At 40.5% G+C, this 18,667-nt stretch overlaps 1 protein-coding gene across 5 annotated transcripts in view; it reads left to right on the top strand.

Moving 5' to 3' along the window:
- LOC122998148 (apoptosis-stimulating of p53 protein 1-like) overlaps positions 1 to 18,667 on the top strand; it is a 49,574-nt gene that overhangs the window by 28,078 nt on the left and 2,829 nt on the right. For 2 of the 5 annotated variants that reach the window (XM_044374857.1, XM_044374855.1), the window contains exons 5-23: positions 4,276 to 4,371; positions 6,734 to 6,790; positions 7,069 to 7,189; positions 7,563 to 7,642; positions 7,801 to 7,968; positions 8,089 to 8,229; positions 8,326 to 8,521; positions 8,911 to 9,036; positions 12,773 to 12,840; positions 13,128 to 13,338; positions 13,484 to 13,711; positions 13,836 to 14,054; positions 14,536 to 14,686; positions 14,807 to 14,844; positions 14,961 to 15,331; positions 15,661 to 15,798; positions 17,062 to 17,195; positions 17,610 to 17,776; positions 17,931 to 18,130. In XM_044374857.1, the coding sequence (XP_044230792.1) occupies positions 4,276 to 4,371; positions 6,734 to 6,790; positions 7,069 to 7,189; positions 7,563 to 7,642; positions 7,801 to 7,968; positions 8,089 to 8,229; positions 8,326 to 8,521; positions 8,911 to 9,036; positions 12,773 to 12,840; positions 13,128 to 13,338; positions 13,484 to 13,711; positions 13,836 to 14,054; positions 14,536 to 14,686; positions 14,807 to 14,844; positions 14,961 to 15,331; positions 15,661 to 15,798; positions 17,062 to 17,195; positions 17,610 to 17,776; positions 17,931 to 18,130 (2,910 nt within the window). The remainder of the gene's footprint in view (positions 1 to 4,275; positions 4,372 to 6,733; positions 6,791 to 7,068; positions 7,190 to 7,562; positions 7,643 to 7,800; positions 7,969 to 8,088; positions 8,230 to 8,325; positions 8,522 to 8,910; positions 9,037 to 12,772; positions 12,841 to 13,127; positions 13,339 to 13,483; positions 13,712 to 13,835; positions 14,055 to 14,535; positions 14,687 to 14,806; positions 14,845 to 14,960; positions 15,332 to 15,660; positions 15,799 to 17,061; positions 17,196 to 17,609; positions 17,777 to 17,930; positions 18,131 to 18,667) is intronic. The other 3 variants (XM_044374856.1, XM_044374859.1, XM_044374858.1) reach the window with 3 other exon arrangements.

Raw genomic sequence — 18,667 nt, 5'->3', positions numbered from 1 at the left:
GATGTTGTACTCTGTGTTCATGATGCAAATACTGTAACCTAATGTATGCTTCTAGAAACCTCATATTTTAAAAAAATGACAGCTTTTCAGGTTTTTGGGTTGATGACCAAGCGTCTTCTGGCTGCCTATAAAATGTAGTTCTGAAAGCTGCAAGGATGAAGGCTTTTTGGCACACCAGTGACATGGCTTTAGGGATGGCAATATCGGTCGGCATGTGGAAGTTTTAATTTGTCCTATGAAATATCTACTGGACGGATGGCACCAAATTTTGTACAGATATTCATGGTTACCAGATGATGTATCCTAATATATTTAATGGACTTTTCCTCCAGTAGTACCATGAGGTTTTGAGTGAAATCTCTTGACAACTACTGCATGGCTTGCCATAAGATTTGGTTCAAGCATTAATGTCCCCCTCAGGATGAATAATAATTTTGGTGATCTCTTAACTTTTCATCTATCAATCAAATTTTCAGTTTGTCCAATACTTTGCTTTATGACTAAATACTGTTGTGACAATTAGCAAATGTTGGTTTGCTAACACGCTAAACTAAGACGGTGACCAAGGTAAATGCCGCCCACTAAACATCAACATGTTAGCATTAGTGTTGCCAGATATACGATATTTATTGTATCTGAATGAAAATGTTTCCTGCTGTACAATATACTATCAATAATGCCAAAAGTCCCATAATGTATGATAATTTGATCATTTTGTGACACTTAGTATTAATAGTTGCAATCAGGCTAGGCTATATCATATTAATTAATTTCCAAACACAATCGGGATAGTGAAATATGGATCCTACGTCTGTTTTTATGTATCTCTTCTCATGTGACTTTTCAGCCAATCAGACTACACCCTTAGGCGGTGTCAAAAAGATTATTGTCTCAATAAATATGTGTTTTCTGAAATTACACATTTATGCCTATTTGTTCTCTTGGTTATGACTTGCAAATGATAATGTTCCTCAAAATATGATAATTTTAAGCCTCTAATATGATTCTTTAACATTTCCCATTTGGCAAAGCTGGTTAGCATCGTTAGTGAGAGCGTGTTAGCATGCTGACATTTAGCTCAAAGCTCTGCTGTGCCTATATATAGTGCGTCATTTTCTTTACAGTTCATTGACGGTTGTCATTGCATTGTTTTCACATAATAACAGTGATGTTCTAAAAATACAGAAATTGCCTGGTCTTCTTTAAGGCAACTACACTGGACCAGAGTGCAGTAGCAGGATATCAATTTGTATCTACAGACTCCTCATAATGCACATCAAAATGAGGTTCTGCAGAATCCCACAGGTCAGCAATTAGCCAATGATATGTGGCGCCAATGACGGGAAAACTAGTGTAATGTGGATAATGTCGTCATCTAAAACATGATTTAGTCTGCATTATGTTGCAACATTGTCTGTCTGTGTTATGTTTTCTAAGAATTATTTAAGTAAGCTTATAGGCATGATGCTGTCAGTGTGGTTATCAGTGCCATTAATCGCTGATACACATAGCATAGCACTAATCCCGCCAGAGTTACAGCTTCCTCTCCCTGTGTTGTTAGATTGTGGGTGGTTTAATTTGTTTCACTGATTTCATATCTAAGAATTGTCATAACCCACGGGCTCTGTTCAGGGTAATGGAGTTTTTCATCAGCTCCTCTCTGAGTCATGGCAGTAAAGTCTCCACTGAGATATATATAGACTTTTACTTTTTTTTAACATTTAACTAAATTGACTGAGGCTTCAAACCCCTGGTCATTCTGGGACCATTTTTCTCCCATGCCTGGCAGAGGCTGAGTTTTGATTGAAGTCCATGTGATGTTCTTCAAGCCCTTATCCTTAAATCCCAGACCCCTTAAATCCCAGTAACAATGGGTCTAAATATCTCAATTTCCCATGTTCAAGCAATGTTTCAGAGCTCAGTACAGGCAGCTGAAATGACAAATTACATTCAAGCTTATTAAGATTTTGGTGCAAGTTCTGTTTTAAGGGTTATACCGTACAGACAGGCACAGTAACCAAGGTACAGTTGCCAGGATGTTCTCATCAGGGGAGCGAATGTGATAAAAATTTCTGCCTTCTAGTTAATGTACATTGATTCTGGAAAATACGACCATGGCGTACCCCAACAATTTTAAGACGCTGACGTTGTGTGATTATATACAATGGTTGTGGGTATTTTTTTGCCCTTTAATATAGCCATTTACAGCACCATACAGGCCATGACCTGATTCTGAGGTGGCATAAAAGAAGCACTACAAAATTAGTCTTGCTCATTTCTCTTGTTTCAAATGTGTGTCATCACAATAAAAAATAATTTCTTTGAAAGATATTAACTCTGGGGCTCCTCAGGGTGTCATTTTAAGCCCCCTCCTGTTCCTATTTACACTCTTACACTCTAAAACATTACATCTAATCTTGTATATTTCCATTGATTCAAAGAACATGTACACTGAGTCACCATTAATAAAACATCTACATAGTGTAATGCAAAGTACTACAAAAGCTGTTGAGATTACTACTTGTTTGTCATTGCTGTGTTAACTCTTCTATTCTATTTTTGAGGCTGTGTTTTGTAGTGCTGTTGTATTGGATTGCAATATTTTGAAAGGTGTTTTATCCATATTTTATCTATTCACAGGGATCTACCATATGTCTGGTATGACACTATTTGATAGCTAAACACATCTTTCGATATGCATATGCGATATATTATGTAGTATACTGAAGGAAATTATTTTTACCCTGCTATCCATGTTTTTATATATTTATAGTGATAAAATGGTAATAGCTTTCACAGTAAGACAAACAGATAAATCATTTTAACACGAGTTTGTACTGTGTGTGACTTTCCTATAAAATATGCATAACAACATAACCATTAGGTTCATAATAAGTCATAAAACAGCAGATAATTTTATTCTAGGTGGCATTCATAAATCTGTTTTACTCTGAACGGAGACCCAAATGGACTGGAGCCCTGTTAGAGTTGGTTTCAGTGGTATAATAGTATGTTTTAAACCCAGGTAGAAAATACATTTTCACAGCTTTGATCCCAGACTTGTTTAAGTAGGCCTGGTATGTAGAGAATTAATACATTATGCATTAAGCTATACTGATTATGTTACACGATAGTGGGTCATTCACATATTTTTGCTAAGTCTAAGATCTACTTTGTGAGGCAAGATTTAATATTCTATAATTACTACAATTATATTATAGCTTTATTTGATAGAGAACTGGATGACTGAAGGTTTTATAGTGTTGTACTTATGGAGTCACAGGTTCAGAAAGTTGCCTGGACATTGTATTTTCCATCGGACAAAATGTGGGAACAAACAGGGCTTAGATGATCAGTTAAATGCCATTTTAGATCTGTAAAATCTTCATGTTGTTAATACAGAGGAGAGACACTTTTTCACATGTGCATTGTCTGCCTTCACTGCATACTGGAAATGAATGTAACAGACCAGGTGCAGTATGTTTGTGTGTGTGTGTGTGTGTGTGTGTGTGTGTGTGTCTGTGTGTGTCTGTGTGCGTCTATGCATGCGTGCGTGTGTGTGTCCATGAGTGAACATACACAATAGCAGGATGTGGCTGGGCTGAAACCTTCCTCTGTTGTCTGCTAAAGGCATTTCTCTCCCCCCACCACACCACACCACACCACACACTCACCCTCCTAAACACACACACACACACACACACACACATTTCTATGATTGTGTCTGTAAATTGCAGAAATGTTTCCTCAGAATAAAATCCCCAAACACAGCCACGTAACGAGGCATTCTGGTGTTTGCTCGGCTGGATGAAACTCTGCTGATAGTAAAATACAGGAAAAATACAGGAAAAATGATGAGTGTGATTAGATTTGATTCCTGCTGATGTTGATGTCGGTGTCACAGTAACGTAATGATGGCCAGGGTAGATAGGATTCGGGCTATTTCCCCTCGAACTAATACTATAATTCTGTCACTCTGCCAAGGCCACCAGCTGCTAGCCTAATAACATTTCTGTAGCACACTGAAGGTGCTCTATGACCTAACGTGTGAGGTGATATGTGCGTGCAGCATTTATCTCCTGTCACTGTTTGATTATCTTGTCAGTAACAACTTCATTGGTAACCATCCATTGCACTTAACTGAGGTTAAGTGCAATGGATGAAAAAACAGACATGGACATACTTTATTAATATGTGCAACTTTGCTGCACATTAGTAATGTAAAGGTATGCTTGCTTTCTATGTTCATGTGTGTGTTCTTGTGTGTGTGTGTAGGTTCCCCGTGTGGAGCTGACCCTCTCTGAGCTCCAGGAAATGGCCACGAGACAACAGCAACAAATAGAGGCTCAGCAACAGATGTTGGTTGCCAAGGTAACCTGTGCACGCATGCACGCACACACACACAGACACACACACATACACACACACACACACAGCTGCTGGATGGATTGCCTGTCAGTTAGTGTAAGGTTCTCTACATTAGTCTGTCTGAAAAAGGTCGGCTTTGATGCCCCGGGAGCTACAGTAAGGCCTCTGAGGAATGTGTGTGTGTGTAAGGGTCATGGCTCGTACGTCTTTCATGGAAACAAGACATGTGATCCAGGTCAGGGTTTAAGGACTGGCAGGAAAGAACAACTGCATTTTAGACCACCATTCACATCCAGGTTTTGTGAGTGACGATTGTGTGTGTGTGTGTGTGTGTGTGTGTGTGTGAGAGAGAGAGAGAGAGAGAGAGAGAGAGAGAGAGAGAGAGAGACAGATCATGGTTAGTTGTCCCCAATCCCACATTAGGAAGTGACCTTTGAGTTGACAAGAAATGAGGTCATCAGGGAGCCACAGCTGCTGGGAAGCTGAACCAGAATTGAACCAGACAGGGAAGGACGTGCCAAAAACAAAAAACAAAAAAACTCTTGATTGTTTTAATTTGTTAGTCTCTCCGTTCATTTGACAATTTGTCTGTGAAAGCTAAAGTGAATAAAAACTGGAAGTGGAATATTTTCAGCCAGTTTTGTTCTTTCAAGGGCAAATGTGCCACTGATATCTGGTTTTATGCTGATATTCAGCATTTTAAAAAGTGGCAATTTCCATGCTTAAGTGACAGCTATTAAGTGTTTCCTTCCCGTATGTAAGTGCTGAAGTATTTCCCAGCCAGGGTGGAAAAGTCTCCCAGTGGCTGCGCAGAGAAACTTTCCATCCTCTCAACATTAATATAGTACAACGTGGATTGAGGACTTCCAGGAAAAGTCCAAAACAGTACTACTGGCAACCCAGCGCATTTACTTTTACTCCTGTACTGTGTGTGTGATGAAACAAGCTACTGTTATGCAATATGTTATTAGCATGTGTGTGTGTGAATGCGTACGTGTGTGTGTGTGTGTGTGTGTTTTCAGTGAGTGATGGACGGCTTCTCGCCAACATTCCATTTCCCTCTTCCTGTGTGTGTGCGTGTGTGTGTGTGTGTCTGTGTGTGTGTTTGAGAGAGATACACAGGTCAGCTGTACTACGTGCCAGCACGATACAGAGAGGTGTAAACTGCCTCAGTCAGCACCACACATGACAGGCCTCTCTCTCTCTCTCTCTCTCTCTCTCTCTCTCTCTCTCTCTCTCTCTCTCTCTCTTTGTCTATTGTCCCTCAGAAGGCTGTTTGTTTTGTAATGTGTGCATGAAACATAAATAAAAATCAATTACCACTGATGTTTTTTTTATTTCTACATGACATGGTGACACAGAGGCAGGGTGGTGCATTATTCTAATGGTACAAAGTTATAAAGTATTACATTTTCTGTGTCATATATAGTCAAATATATATAAAGTCCATGTGCTAATAAGGCTCTATGAGTGAGTCTTATTCTGTTCTGTCATTATATTCCTCACAAAGAGCTTATATAATGCAGCTTCAGCAGTGTCTTAAATGTCTTGTGAAGGATTAAGTGATAGGGTTTTGAGACATAATACAGTTCAATATTAATTATATTACAGGTCCTGCCCACTCATATAGGTGTTTTCAATGACTGGCTTATTAGACCACTGGAGCTATGTTGGGAATGATGTCACCAACTCTATGACACAGGTGCAATAAATTAACAGGAAATGAAGGGAGCTGTCAATCAAGCACAGTCTGTCCACACGTACACAGTCCTGAGAAGAGGTCTAATCAGACAACATAAGTGAAAACACCTGTGTAAGATGTGTGTAAGGTATATGTTTCTTAAAGCAGTGCAAACCGATAAATGATATTTGGATGAAATATCAGTCAAATGATTATCACTAGGAAAAAACTGCATTTTTTATCAGTGCTATTAGAATTTGAAATAATAACTATCTTGTATGTGAAGTATGTGCAATAAACTGCATTGCGGTGCAAGAATTAAGCAGCATACTGAAAAAACAACAACACAGGACTGGAAACTTTGATTAATGAATCGAAAATGCAATGTATTTGTCTTGATTATTTTTCACTTGATTAAACCCAATTTCCACACTACAGTATATGCCTTAGGGGATGAGAGGAGAGAGAGCAGAGGGGGGGAATAGGGATCATCCATTTTTAGTTCAGTTGTTATGGGTATTAATCATACAGTCTACGGTATTAAACAAATTCACAAAATGATCATGTTTGATGACGATGAAAGAAATCGAAGGTAATTGGGGTCACGCTTGTGTGTCTGCACCACTGAAAATGTCTCTGGAAATAAGTGAAAATCCCAAAATGCAATATACTTTTTCTCTGTAGGAGCAGAGACTGAGGTATCTTCAGCAGGGGGGCAGATCTAACCAGGGACAGACACAGGTGGGATACATATGTCTGTCTGTCATCTTTCAGTCTTTGGAAAAATGTTCTAACACCAGAACATACTGTACTGTTTGAGTTTGAAGCCCTTCATGTTACGTATTATATATACAGCAGAGACACTATAATCATTATTCCATACTAATTGCCATATGTCAAATGAATGGGTGTAAATTTGGTAAAGCAAGGTAAACTTAATGATCCTCTCTTAAAATCTGATAAAAATGCAAATTAGCTTGTGTTTTTTTTTCTTCTTCTCCTTTTTCTCTCTTGTTTAGTCTGAAGCTGAAAAGCTGCAGCGGCTGAAGGAGCGAGTGGAGACGCAGGAAGCAAAGCTGAAGAAGATCCGAGCTATGAGAGGACAAGTCGACTACAGTAAACTGATAAACGGAAACCTGTGTAAGCCTAAACACACTGCAGAGATGATGACTATGGATTACAGGCACTGCAGTTTTATGACTACATATTAAAATGACTATTTACTGTACCGTGAATTTAATCTGGTGAAACAGCCTTGCTACTTCAAGCCTCCACAAGCAGGACTATCATTTTTTAAAACTTTTGTCATGGTCACTGAGTATGGAGCCACAAATTACACTATGTACTATAGACCAAATATGTTTCGCTCTTGTACGTATTGCTGTAGATTCATACACACTCAAAGACATAGATAGAATAAAATAGGCTTTTCTTAATACATAAAATAGCACTGATCTCATTTTGTTTTAAATATTTATGTCTAATTCGTCTTCCTTCTGGTTTCTGTCCCCAGCTGCAGAGATTGATCATGTTAGCAGCCTGTTTCAGGAGAAGCAGGCAGAGCTGCAGTCCGCTGTGGTCAGAGTCGACCAGGTAACATGGTTTTCACTGTAACAGGGTTTCACTGAGGTGGGGTGTGGTTTCATTATAACAGAGAGTCATAGTCAAGCAAAATTTATTTGGTCTAAATGCAGCTCGAGTCAAGTGAGTTGAGAGTTGTTTTTAAACTCTTTTTAAAATTGTCTTACCAGTTGACTCAGCAGTTGGAAGATCTGAGAAGAGGACGCCTTCAACTGCATTCTGTAACACCGCAGCAGGGGGCACCCACAGGACCCCAGGGTGCAAACACTGTCCAGAAAGGTTCACCCCTGTCTGGCCCTGCAGCCATGGAACTGAGGAAACTCTACCAGGAGCTGCAGGTAAATTACACATTCTTATAGTCTCCTTCTTTCGACTTCAAAAAGCATAAATGCAAATGAACCTATTCAAGTTCTTATGGTCAGGTCACAAAATAAGATTTGTAATGCTCCCTGTGTTAGGCTCGTAACCGTCACAACCTGGAGCAGAGCAGCAAGTTGGCGCAGAACAAGGAGCTGTTGAACAAGAGGAACACGCAGGTCACAGTGATGGATCAACGCATCGGAGACCTGAGAGAACGACTGCATAAGAAGAGAGCCGAGGTACAAAACTTCATTCTTATCGTTGATCGGCATACAATTTACAAATCTTGACAGTTTGGTCTAATTTTTTCTCTGTGTATTCTTGCCCCTCACTAGTTGAGTCGTATGAATGGAGGCGTCCTGTCCTCCCCTCAAACCTCTTCCCACCCGGGTGTTGGAGTTTCGGGTCGAGTGGCGGCTGTCTGCCCCTACATCCAGGTTCCAGCTGAAGGTAGACAGGAGGCAGGTTACCCCCTGCCATCTGACCCGCCTCCCAAACCCACCCCACTCAGCCACATCCGCTCCCTCTCAGGTTGGTACAATTCTCTTTCTTTCTTGATTGATTGCACTGTCTCATATCTCTGTCTGAGCTCTAACTTGCTGTCCTTCTATTTCCTTTTCCTGTCTGTCGGCTCCTTTTTTTCCTTTCCCCTTGTCTGTTGATTTTATTTTAAATGTTGATATAAATGTTATTTGTGATTACTGTTTTGTCACTTGTTGATGACGTGGTGGTTGTTATTTTTGTGTCTGTCCTTGTTACTATCATGTGATGTCATTATGATGTCATATGTCGATGTGTTCGGTGGCTGTTACTGTTGTGGTTGGTCATGTTACTGTCACCTGTGCCTAATATTGTCCTGTTGACACTGTATTGTTGTTTTTGTGGTTATTATTGTTGTCGTGGTGGGTGTGGCCATACAGAGGAGGACAGGAGTGGCATCAGGAAGCCTCCCAGCCAATGGAAAGTGTCAGATTTAGACATCGTCCTCTCAGAGCCCACTGAGACGTGGGAGGGGCCTCGGTCCCCCCAGGAGGGCGACAGTAACAGTGAGTCCCTAGGAGGCACTAGAGAAACTCACTTACCACTAGTTCTGCTGGTGATAGATTAGCAGCACCTGGTTCCTCCCTCCTCCATCTGCACCCTGAGGTGTCATTAATACCTGATTCCAACACAAGTTTATTGTATTGAGCCTGAATCTCAAGATAAAAAGTGGGCTGAAAAAACGAAGGCTGCATTCAAACCATGCATGTTGGAGTGTTTTGGTCTACATATGGAACAGATGGGCAGGAAAGAGAACATAATTGAATCAGCTGCAGAAAATGACCTGAAAATGTTTGGGTCATGGATATAAGGATACAGACATGACATCTGATAGCCACCAGCTGCATGGGGTTAGGAAGCCTAATACAAAGAAATAAACTGAGGGCAAACCACAGTCTGGACTGAGACTTCATGTTTAGTTTAGTTTTTCTTGTGTTCCGCCTGATGTTAACAGCAGAGAAGAGCAAATTACACCAAAGAGTTCAACATCTTCATCCACAGTTGCAAAGTTAGAATAATCATTTTCAGGTCAGAAAACATTTCAGGCAACATTTCTAATATCTGTCTAATAAACAGACAAATTGACCACATGAACTTACTTAGATATGAGAAATAAAAATAATTTCAAGTATGCTTGACATCAAAGAAAAACTGAACCGTTCCATAGACTTCAAGGAATAGTTTTACATTTTGGGAAATATATTTATTTACTGGACACTATTCCTATATTGGTACGATAAATATCGAGCTACAGCCAGCAGCCGTTTAATTTAGCTTAGCACAAAGACTGGAGACAGGGAGGAAACAGAACCTCTAAAACTCACTAACATTTTATATCTCATTAATATACAAAAACCAAAGTGCAAAAATGACAAGTTGTGTTTTACGGTGGATCATGGGCTGAACCATTTTCTCATCACCTTGGGGTGTCCAGATGAATACATGTATTTCTCAAAATGTTGAAGTGCTCCTTTAATATAGTACATAATTGAATTAAATTAATAATCTCATTGGTTTAACTTAACTGGCATCTTCCGTTTATATAAGTAGCATCCCCCTCGTCAACATAACCTCTCATTAACCACAGATGGCTTTCAAACACCCATCTTTGCTTATAGTAACACATCAGCACACCCAGGCTGAAAGTAGCAAAATATTTTTACTCACTTAGTTTAACTTAACTGGGTATAAGCGAAGTGTCTTGAACTAGCCCTTTTACAAATCCCATTGTGTTCTTGAATGCCAAAGCAAATGCCACAGCTCTATTTATTGTCCCTGCTTATGTAATGTAGAAAATACATTGTTGTAAATCATGTCAACAGACCATTGCGCAGGCAGGCACAGCAAATGAATGAGAGGAAGTCTGAGGTACACTAACTTGTAGCTATATATAGTCTGTATAATGTTTGTGTGTGTATGTGGGTGTGAGAGTGTGTTAGACAGAGAGAGATTTTAGTTGAGGGGAGCGCAGCGTCATGACAGCTGTTGTTGCTGTCATCAGAGAGATTAAGGCTCTCTAACAAATGTTAGCACTGGATATCTGTTATACTGTACAAGCATAGCAGTCAGTGGTGTTTATAAATTACACATGAGGAATGAAATGCATTAGACTAGAAAAGGAATGGTTTATTTATTCACTGAATATCCTTGTAATGGTTTCAAATTCCACTGACTTGACTTTGCTAGAAAGTGGTAACACGACCCATGAGCCAGTTCTTCTGAAACAAAATCTCTCTTTTAATGAGGAAGACTTGTATGTTAGACTGTTAAACTGATGTGCCAGTATGGTCCTTTAATTAACAATCAGATCTGGTCCAGTCAGTGTTCTCACAGCAGCATGACTAGTAACAGTACATACAGTAAATGTAGTATTAATTCATTTAAAAATATTCAAATGGATAGTTTGACATTTTGGGAAATACACTTAGTTGCTCTTTTGATGAGAGTTATATGAGAACATTGATACTACTTTCATGTCTGTATGGTAAATATGAAGCTACAGCCAGCAGCCAGTTAGCTCAGTGTATCACCTGTTATCATACATATTTCCAAGAATAAAGAGATTAGCAAACTCAATCCACATTAGATGAAACCTAAAGAAGATGCTTTAGTAAAAACCCTGAACCACCCTTTGTCCTTTGCACTAGGACGTACTGTGATGGTGCCCATGCTGTAATCTGTACTGTCTTTCCTGCAGCACTGAGTGACCGCTTCTAATCTGGGTTCTCAGGCAGATAGCCAAGTTTCCGCCTCGCAGAGAGCTGACTGTTTGTTTCCTGTCGTGACTGTTTTCTTCCTGTGGTCAGCAGGTTACAGCAGCGGCAGTCAACAGGTCGCACAGTACAGCTTACTGACTGCAGGGCTCCCAGGTTCGATAGTTAATCAGTATTAGTCTGTTATAGTGCCAGAACTGTGACTTGGCTGTACCACTGAGAGCTGGGCCAAATAGTTAGATATACAATGCTCAAAATGATACATTTGCAGTGAATGCTGTATTTTAGCTCACAGAAGTTTCAGAACAACAATAACTGGATCAATATGAGTCTTAAAACAGCAGCTAAAACCTACTTGTGGTATAAAGGGCTTTACTGAAACTAACCTTCCTTTTAGCTTACTGTTAAAATTCTGTGAAACTCTAAAGCATTAAGCCCAATGACCTTCAGGATTGTCACTAGTTAACAGGCAACAGTGGATCAAGATTGAGTGACTGACTGGTATTGTGACCTTAGTGTTGCATTGAACTGAGCCAGTTAGTTATGTAACAGCACCTCTGTGGCGACAGAGGCTTGGTTAAACTGGTACTTTCCATAGCTAACCGCTAACTCTGCTCACAGCACTGGCTTCATTTTGTAATTAAGAGCTTAGCATTTTAGCACAGCTAAAGATTTTTTTTGCATCAGTCAAGTCTGTTTTAAACCTTCAAGGCAGCAACTTTCTGTTGTTTGGGAGTTTGGTATGCACTGTGTTTCAGGGATTTTACAGGAACTACAGTGCTGTGCGGTACCGTAAAATTGCCAGTTACAATGAATGTTTGTCTTCTTCACTTCCTGATACAGATGTTACCAAGACAACAACCATTATTTTTACCACCAATTACATGATCAGAGAGACTTTTGCACCATTGATATACTACATACAGGATGCTAAACACATGTTTGCATTGAAGAATACATTGTAATCACCAGTATGAACATGTAGAGTAGTTGTTAAGGATTTAGCACTTGTTTTGTTGCATTACAGTGTTTGCTATGTTGATGCTTGACAATTGAAAGCCAGACAAATTAAAAATAACTTGATGATTCGCAGTGGGTTCCAAATGTTGCATAATTGTTATGCTGTCTGTGGACTGCGGTACTAATTCACTTCAGACCGAATGCTGTCATGTGAACAGCCTGACCTGCACTGTATTTATGTTCCTATAATAATATGCTTTTCATTTAATCATTCAGTTTGCCTTGTATATTTGTATTGAATCAGTGGAGTGACTGATAATACTATAAATGACAGCTAATTAGCACCCAGATTCCTTCCGTCATCTTCTTCGTATAACGTGAGCTTATTTTAATACCAAATCTCCTACTCCATAACCCTATCTTGACTTTCACCTGTTCTAACCTACTTTAATATACATGGTACATTAACATTTTCCTTCCCGTTTGTCTTTGTCTCCTCCCTAATGACTTTTCCTGTTTTAACATTTGTCCTTTTCTCAACACTCCCTCTCTCTCTCTCTTTATCTAGCCAATGAAGCATCATGGCCTAGCATCAGCAAAAGTGTGCCAGATTGGAAGGCCAACAGTCCAGAACAGGTACGGTTTCTACACTTGACATGAAGAGATAATAGTGAAAGCTATCATTACAGTCATTCGCATAAATATTGTAATTGATTATTTCTAGTAAATTATATTATAGAGACACTAAACTGTTCCTCGTTTTGCTGAGACAAGGACTGTGTGAAACTTTAAATTCAAGAAAATCTCCAGCCAAAGTAGTCATGCGGGTTTTCACAGAGAAATGAGGTTATGTTGTCATGCTTTAGGAAAATCATTTTTAAACCCTCTTTTTTCATTTCAATGTCTCTCTCTCTCTCTCTCAGCAGCTTCCCTCTGGCTATGGCACCTACCCCAGTGCCGCCCACCAGGCAGCGGGGCATCACTGTGCCACCAGCTCCCTGCCCCGTTCTGCCCCTGGTACGCTGGGCTGGCCCCGATCCAGTGCCGCCAATGCCACCTCATCCTCCTCTTCAACATCACCCTCTTCGCAACAAATACAGCAGCGTGTCACTATCCCTCCACATGCAAGCCAAGGTAATTTTAGGACAAACACTGTCCTTTAATTGATGGGTGTTTGACCTGACGAGAGCCTTATAAACCAAGACAGTGAAACATATGGGACCTAAAAATACTCAGTCAGGATGATTGTATATTTTAATGTCTTTCTCTCTGGCATTAGGCTCTGCCACCACCTCCCAGCCGTCTCCACTGTCCCCACAAACTGAGCGAACAGATCCTCCTCCAGCAGTGGCTGTACGTCCCTATGTCCCAGACCATCCCTCCAGGCCTCAGTCCCCCAGGAAGGGCCCCGCCACCATGAACAGTAGCTCCATTTACAGCATGTACCTCCACCAGCCTCAGTCTAAAAACTATGGCTCTCTCAGCAACAGGACAACTGTCAAAGCAGGTATAAAATACATTTTTACAGATTGTGCTGTGTAGACTAAATATACTCTTTTTATTGTTGTTGCAATGTCCACAAAAGACAGTCTATCTAAGCACTATCTGTCCTATTTCCTTTCTCTCCACAGTCTATGGTAAACCCATCCTCCCCACGTCCTCCACCTCTCCATCCCCTGTGCCTTTCCTTCAGGGAGGAGTAGGGGGAGTGAGAACAGGAGGAGAAGATGTTACAGATAAAGAAGGAGGAAAAGTAGGAGGAGGAGACAGCAACAATGGGCAAGTCCTCCCTCCACCCAGCGTGGATAACATCCCTCGTCCCCTGAGTCCCACTAAACTCACCCCAGTTGGTAGGTACCAGAGGATAAATCAATAAAGTGCTGTCAATGTAGAAATTCTGTTTCCACAAAAACACATTTAGCTTTTCAGAGATCTTTATCTTGATTTTATGTTGCAGATGAAGGCACAGGCTTATCAAATAGTGGAACAATCTATTCAGAACATGTTATGTAAAGTAACAAAGTAACACTGCTGACTCATGATGACCTTGCTTTTGTGTGATGTAAATATCTCTAACCAAATGCCAGCCAATGATTCTACAAGTGTTTATTATATTAATATACGTATAATTTACAAAGCTGATTTCCTTCATAAGCCCTTGCTTAGAAAACAGAAATTTTGATACTAATCTGGAATATGAAATTTCAAATAATCTGACAAACAGCAGAAACTAATAATGTTTGCAATAAACAGATATCATAAGAAGAAATTGGTGGTTGAACTGTAAACCCTGCAGACTCCTTGTAAGATACTTTGATTTGCCCTCCACAGCCCACTCCCAGCTACGTTACCAGAGCGATGCTGACCTGGAGGTTCTCCGCCGCCGCCTCAGCAATGCCCCAAGACCCCTGAAGAAACGGAGCTCAATCACTGAGCCTGAGGGCCCACAGGGGCCCAACATTCAAAAACTACTGTACCAGAGGTCTGTGTTATGCTCTACCCAATCAGACGGACAAAACAGTTTTTATGAAACTGAATTTGAAACAAAAACTGACTCAAGGCTGACAGCTAATCTGATTGTGATTTCTGTTGTGATCTGCAGGTTCAACACGTTGGCGGGAGGCATGGAAGTCGGCTCAGGTAAGACGCTGAGATATGATGATGACGTGGCTCTATATATTGTGTATTTCCCACAGCTCGTAATGGCTCTGCCTGCTTAAATGATCTTATATTGTCTGTTTCACTCTTTATTCCAGGCAATACTTTCTACCAGCCTGACTGCATTTTGGGTGAAATGGACAACATCCATTCAGCCAATGGGAATGTAGAACCGGGTGACAAGCACGTCACTTTGGCAGCGGTGGAGGGCGAAGGTCAAAACCTGAACTCGGACTCCCGCCGCTTGTCCCCTCCTTCTGTTACTGTAGAAACACCCAATGAGAAGACAACAGCAACAGCAGTAACGACCAATAAAGTGTCTCCATCGCCAAAACTCAGCCCACCCCCTGCACCTGATAGACCGGAGGACCAGAATAATAACAACCAGAGAGGTTCTAGTCCTGCCCACACCATTATAAGCCGCGCCTCCCCTGCTCCATCACCACCTGCCCCACCTTCACTGCCCAAGGTAGGCATAGATTATAATTACACCTAATATAAACATAACTAGGACCTCTGTTTGCTAATATTGAAGCTCTATAATACTTGTGTCTTACAAAACTGATAAACACCACCTCACTTGTTTCTCATCTTTTATAGCATTATATTGTGTTGTGTTCTTTGCTTCTGAATTATGTTACTGCTAACCTAAACAAAATAATTGTTCTTTGTAAGACCCAATGTATTAGATTATGCAGTATGTACTTATTTAGCAACTCTTATTCTGCATTGTCAACACTTTCCTGTGCGTGTGTGTGTGTGTGTGTGTGTGTGTGTCTCTCTCTGGGTTTGCTGCAGACTAAGCGAACTAACCTGAAGAAGCCGTCATCAGAACGCACCGGTCACGGACTGAGAGTCAAGTTTAACCCTCTAGCTCTGCTGCTGGATGCGTCGCTAGAAGGAGAGTTTGATCTGGTGCAGAGAATTATATATGAGGTAAAACACAAGATTATTGTAGGGTATTAGTATTATAACACTTGATCATTTTTTAGATTTTTAAAGAGCATTATCTATCAATGGAGCTAAAGTAAATTCAAGTCAAGTTAAATTGTATAGTCCAGTATTACATACAGTTTCTCAATGGGCTTGAAAAATGGACAAACAACCAGGAGGAGGAACAGTAAGAAATAAAATGTGGGGAGCAGAAGAGACAGCGCTTGAATTAGAGAGCACTGACTGAATGTCAACTTAGAATTGATTGTCCGCTGCATGGGAGTGGAAATGTATGCTGCAACTTCAAATTAGGGCAATTTCAGTGCTGTGAAAGCTCAAAAAGGCAGTTGGCTGGCTCAAGGTAAATAGGAGATTAGAGATGGGGGATTCTGAAGCCACAATCTTCCAGTCCACTAGGTGGACGATTTAAAGAATCATGTGAACAATAATTTCCTCTGTACTGACATAGGAGCTGCAAAAACATTATGAATCCTCTGTTAAGTGCACACATTCTGGGCTGTCTGTTAAGCAGGGCTGGGTATAGTTTGCTTGTAATACTATAAAACCAATGCTGCGCTCTTGATGCATTTCTGTGTTGAATGAAAAAACACATTTCCTTATGCAACAGAAGAATACGCGTACATGCCAACAATTATTGTACACCCACACACAGATTGCCTCCACAGATTTGCCATTAACTAGAAGATTCATAATACCTTCATGACAATACTAATTAATTTTGATATCTTTGATCCTCAGCAGTACTGTCAGGGGGAGAGGTGGTCTCAGTTGTCAGGTGTGCAGAGTTTTTGTTGAGGACACACTTTGTATCAGTGCAGCATAGTGAGAACAAAGCCTTACAGCACACATAGCACCTACATCTTTCTCATCTATGCCCTGACATCTTTCAGCAGGTAGCTGGACAAAAGTGTTTACTGACTCTTCAAACTGCAAACTCTAGCCGATACTCTTGAGGAAAGATTCAGATGCTTCACATCAACAACGAGCTCAGTTTGATGGTTTCATTCCCCGAGGCAGTAAGACTGCTGAACAACTTCCTAGCTGTTGAAAAAAATGTTGCACTATCCTGAGTGGCACTTCTATTGTTCTCTCCACAAGGATTTTAACTGTTGAGGGTCTACAGGATAGACAGATATTTTTAGGATTTTTCTTTTGTCGCCAGTAATTTGTGCCAATATTCAATACCGTCAAAATAGTTTAATATCTCTATACACAGTCATCTTTCTTGTTATCTTTGTCTTTAAGGTGGAAAATCCCAGTATGCCTAATGATGAGGGCATAACTCCTCTTCATAACGCCGTCTGCGCTGGCCATCACCACATTGTTAAGTTCCTGCTGGATTTCGGAGTGAATGTAAACGCAGCAGACAGCGACGGATGGTCAGTACCTTCAATCATGTAATAGTCTGAACTAATAACAGATCAGTGGCAGCTGGAGGACTTAGAGGGGTAATGAACACACTCTGTGACAGCGATGCTTGAGCTCAGCTCACAGGCAACAATGACGAGAAGATAATTGCATTTCTAATTCATTTTTGACTCAGCTGCCTTAGCAGTATTAAAGGAAGAGATTAGCAAGTCTAATGAGGATCCGCTTTCAGAAGTTACTTGATTTAATTGCTGATGCATCTGACTGAATTTACGTTGAGTTAATGTCATCCTGTTTCATGATGACATTGAGCGTGTTAAGCCTATTAGATTTATGGTGCAGGTACAGTATTCAACATCTCTGCCAGTATATTTATGATTATATTTTAATATTCTCTGTCTTATTTCATGCTTACTTTTTCCCAGGACTCCTCTGCACTGTGCGGCTTCATGTAACAGTGTCCACCTCTGTAAGATGCTGGTGGAGTCGGGGGCGGCCATTTTTGCCACAACAATTAGTGACGTCGAAACAGCGGCAGACAAATGCGAAGAAATGGAGGAGGGCTACACACAGTGTTCTCAGTTCCTCTATGGTAGGTAGATAAAAAAGGAAGTAGAGAAATTTTAAGCTAATTCACAGAAAAAATGACAAATACACAGTTTTTCCTGTAGGAATTTAAGGAAAAAACACTGAAACTGCATTCACACATCACAATGACACTTTTCTTTATTCCTTACCTCTCCCAGGTGTACAGGAGAAGTTGGGCGTGATGAACAAAGGCTTGGTCTACGCTCTCTGGGACTACACTGCCCAGCAGGCTGATGAGCTGTCCTTCAGCGAGGGTGATGCCCTCACCGTGCTGCGTCGCCGTGACGACACTGAGACGGACTGGTGGTGGGCAAGACTTAACGACCGCGAGGGATACATACCCAGAAACCTGCTGGGGGTGAGTACAATTACACATGGATAAAACAGACACATTGAGAAAAAGAATCTTAAAATGTTTTAGGGTTAAAAATGTTTATTCCACCTATGAGGAGCATAGTAGATGAATGCAGTTTTTCCCAGTTCTGTATTCATATAAGGGATATCCAGTGTAATGCATTCTTGTGGTTGTATCCCATATTTCTAAGTCTTAAAAGTGATGATAAATAAAATGGTAGCTTATTTAGGAGGCTTTATAAATAAAAAAGAAGACAGTGTTTTTCCCTTCAAGTTTTAAGTGATGTCCACCGCACTTTCTCATAGAGGATACAATGATGGGTTCTCAAACTGTCACTTGTAATAAATCTAAGAGGACTGTGATACACAGTTCTGCACATACCTGCATATTACACCTAATTATTACGTTGCGGGTTAAAGTAAAAGCCCAGAGACAGCTGTCACAGAAGTTTAACAACAGAACTCAGCAGATGTAATACATAATTCACTCTACTCTCCCTTGTGGCGTATCACTCCGCTGGGCTAAATATTGCAGCAACAA

Source organism: Thunnus albacares, chromosome 15 (genome assembly GCF_914725855.1).
Source record: "Thunnus albacares chromosome 15, fThuAlb1.1, whole genome shotgun sequence".
In the NCBI taxonomy this organism is placed as follows: Eukaryota; Metazoa; Chordata; class Actinopteri; order Scombriformes; family Scombridae; genus Thunnus; species Thunnus albacares.
The sequence above is the reverse complement of the archived record's forward strand: the minus strand, read 5'-3'. Positions and strand labels throughout refer to the sequence as shown.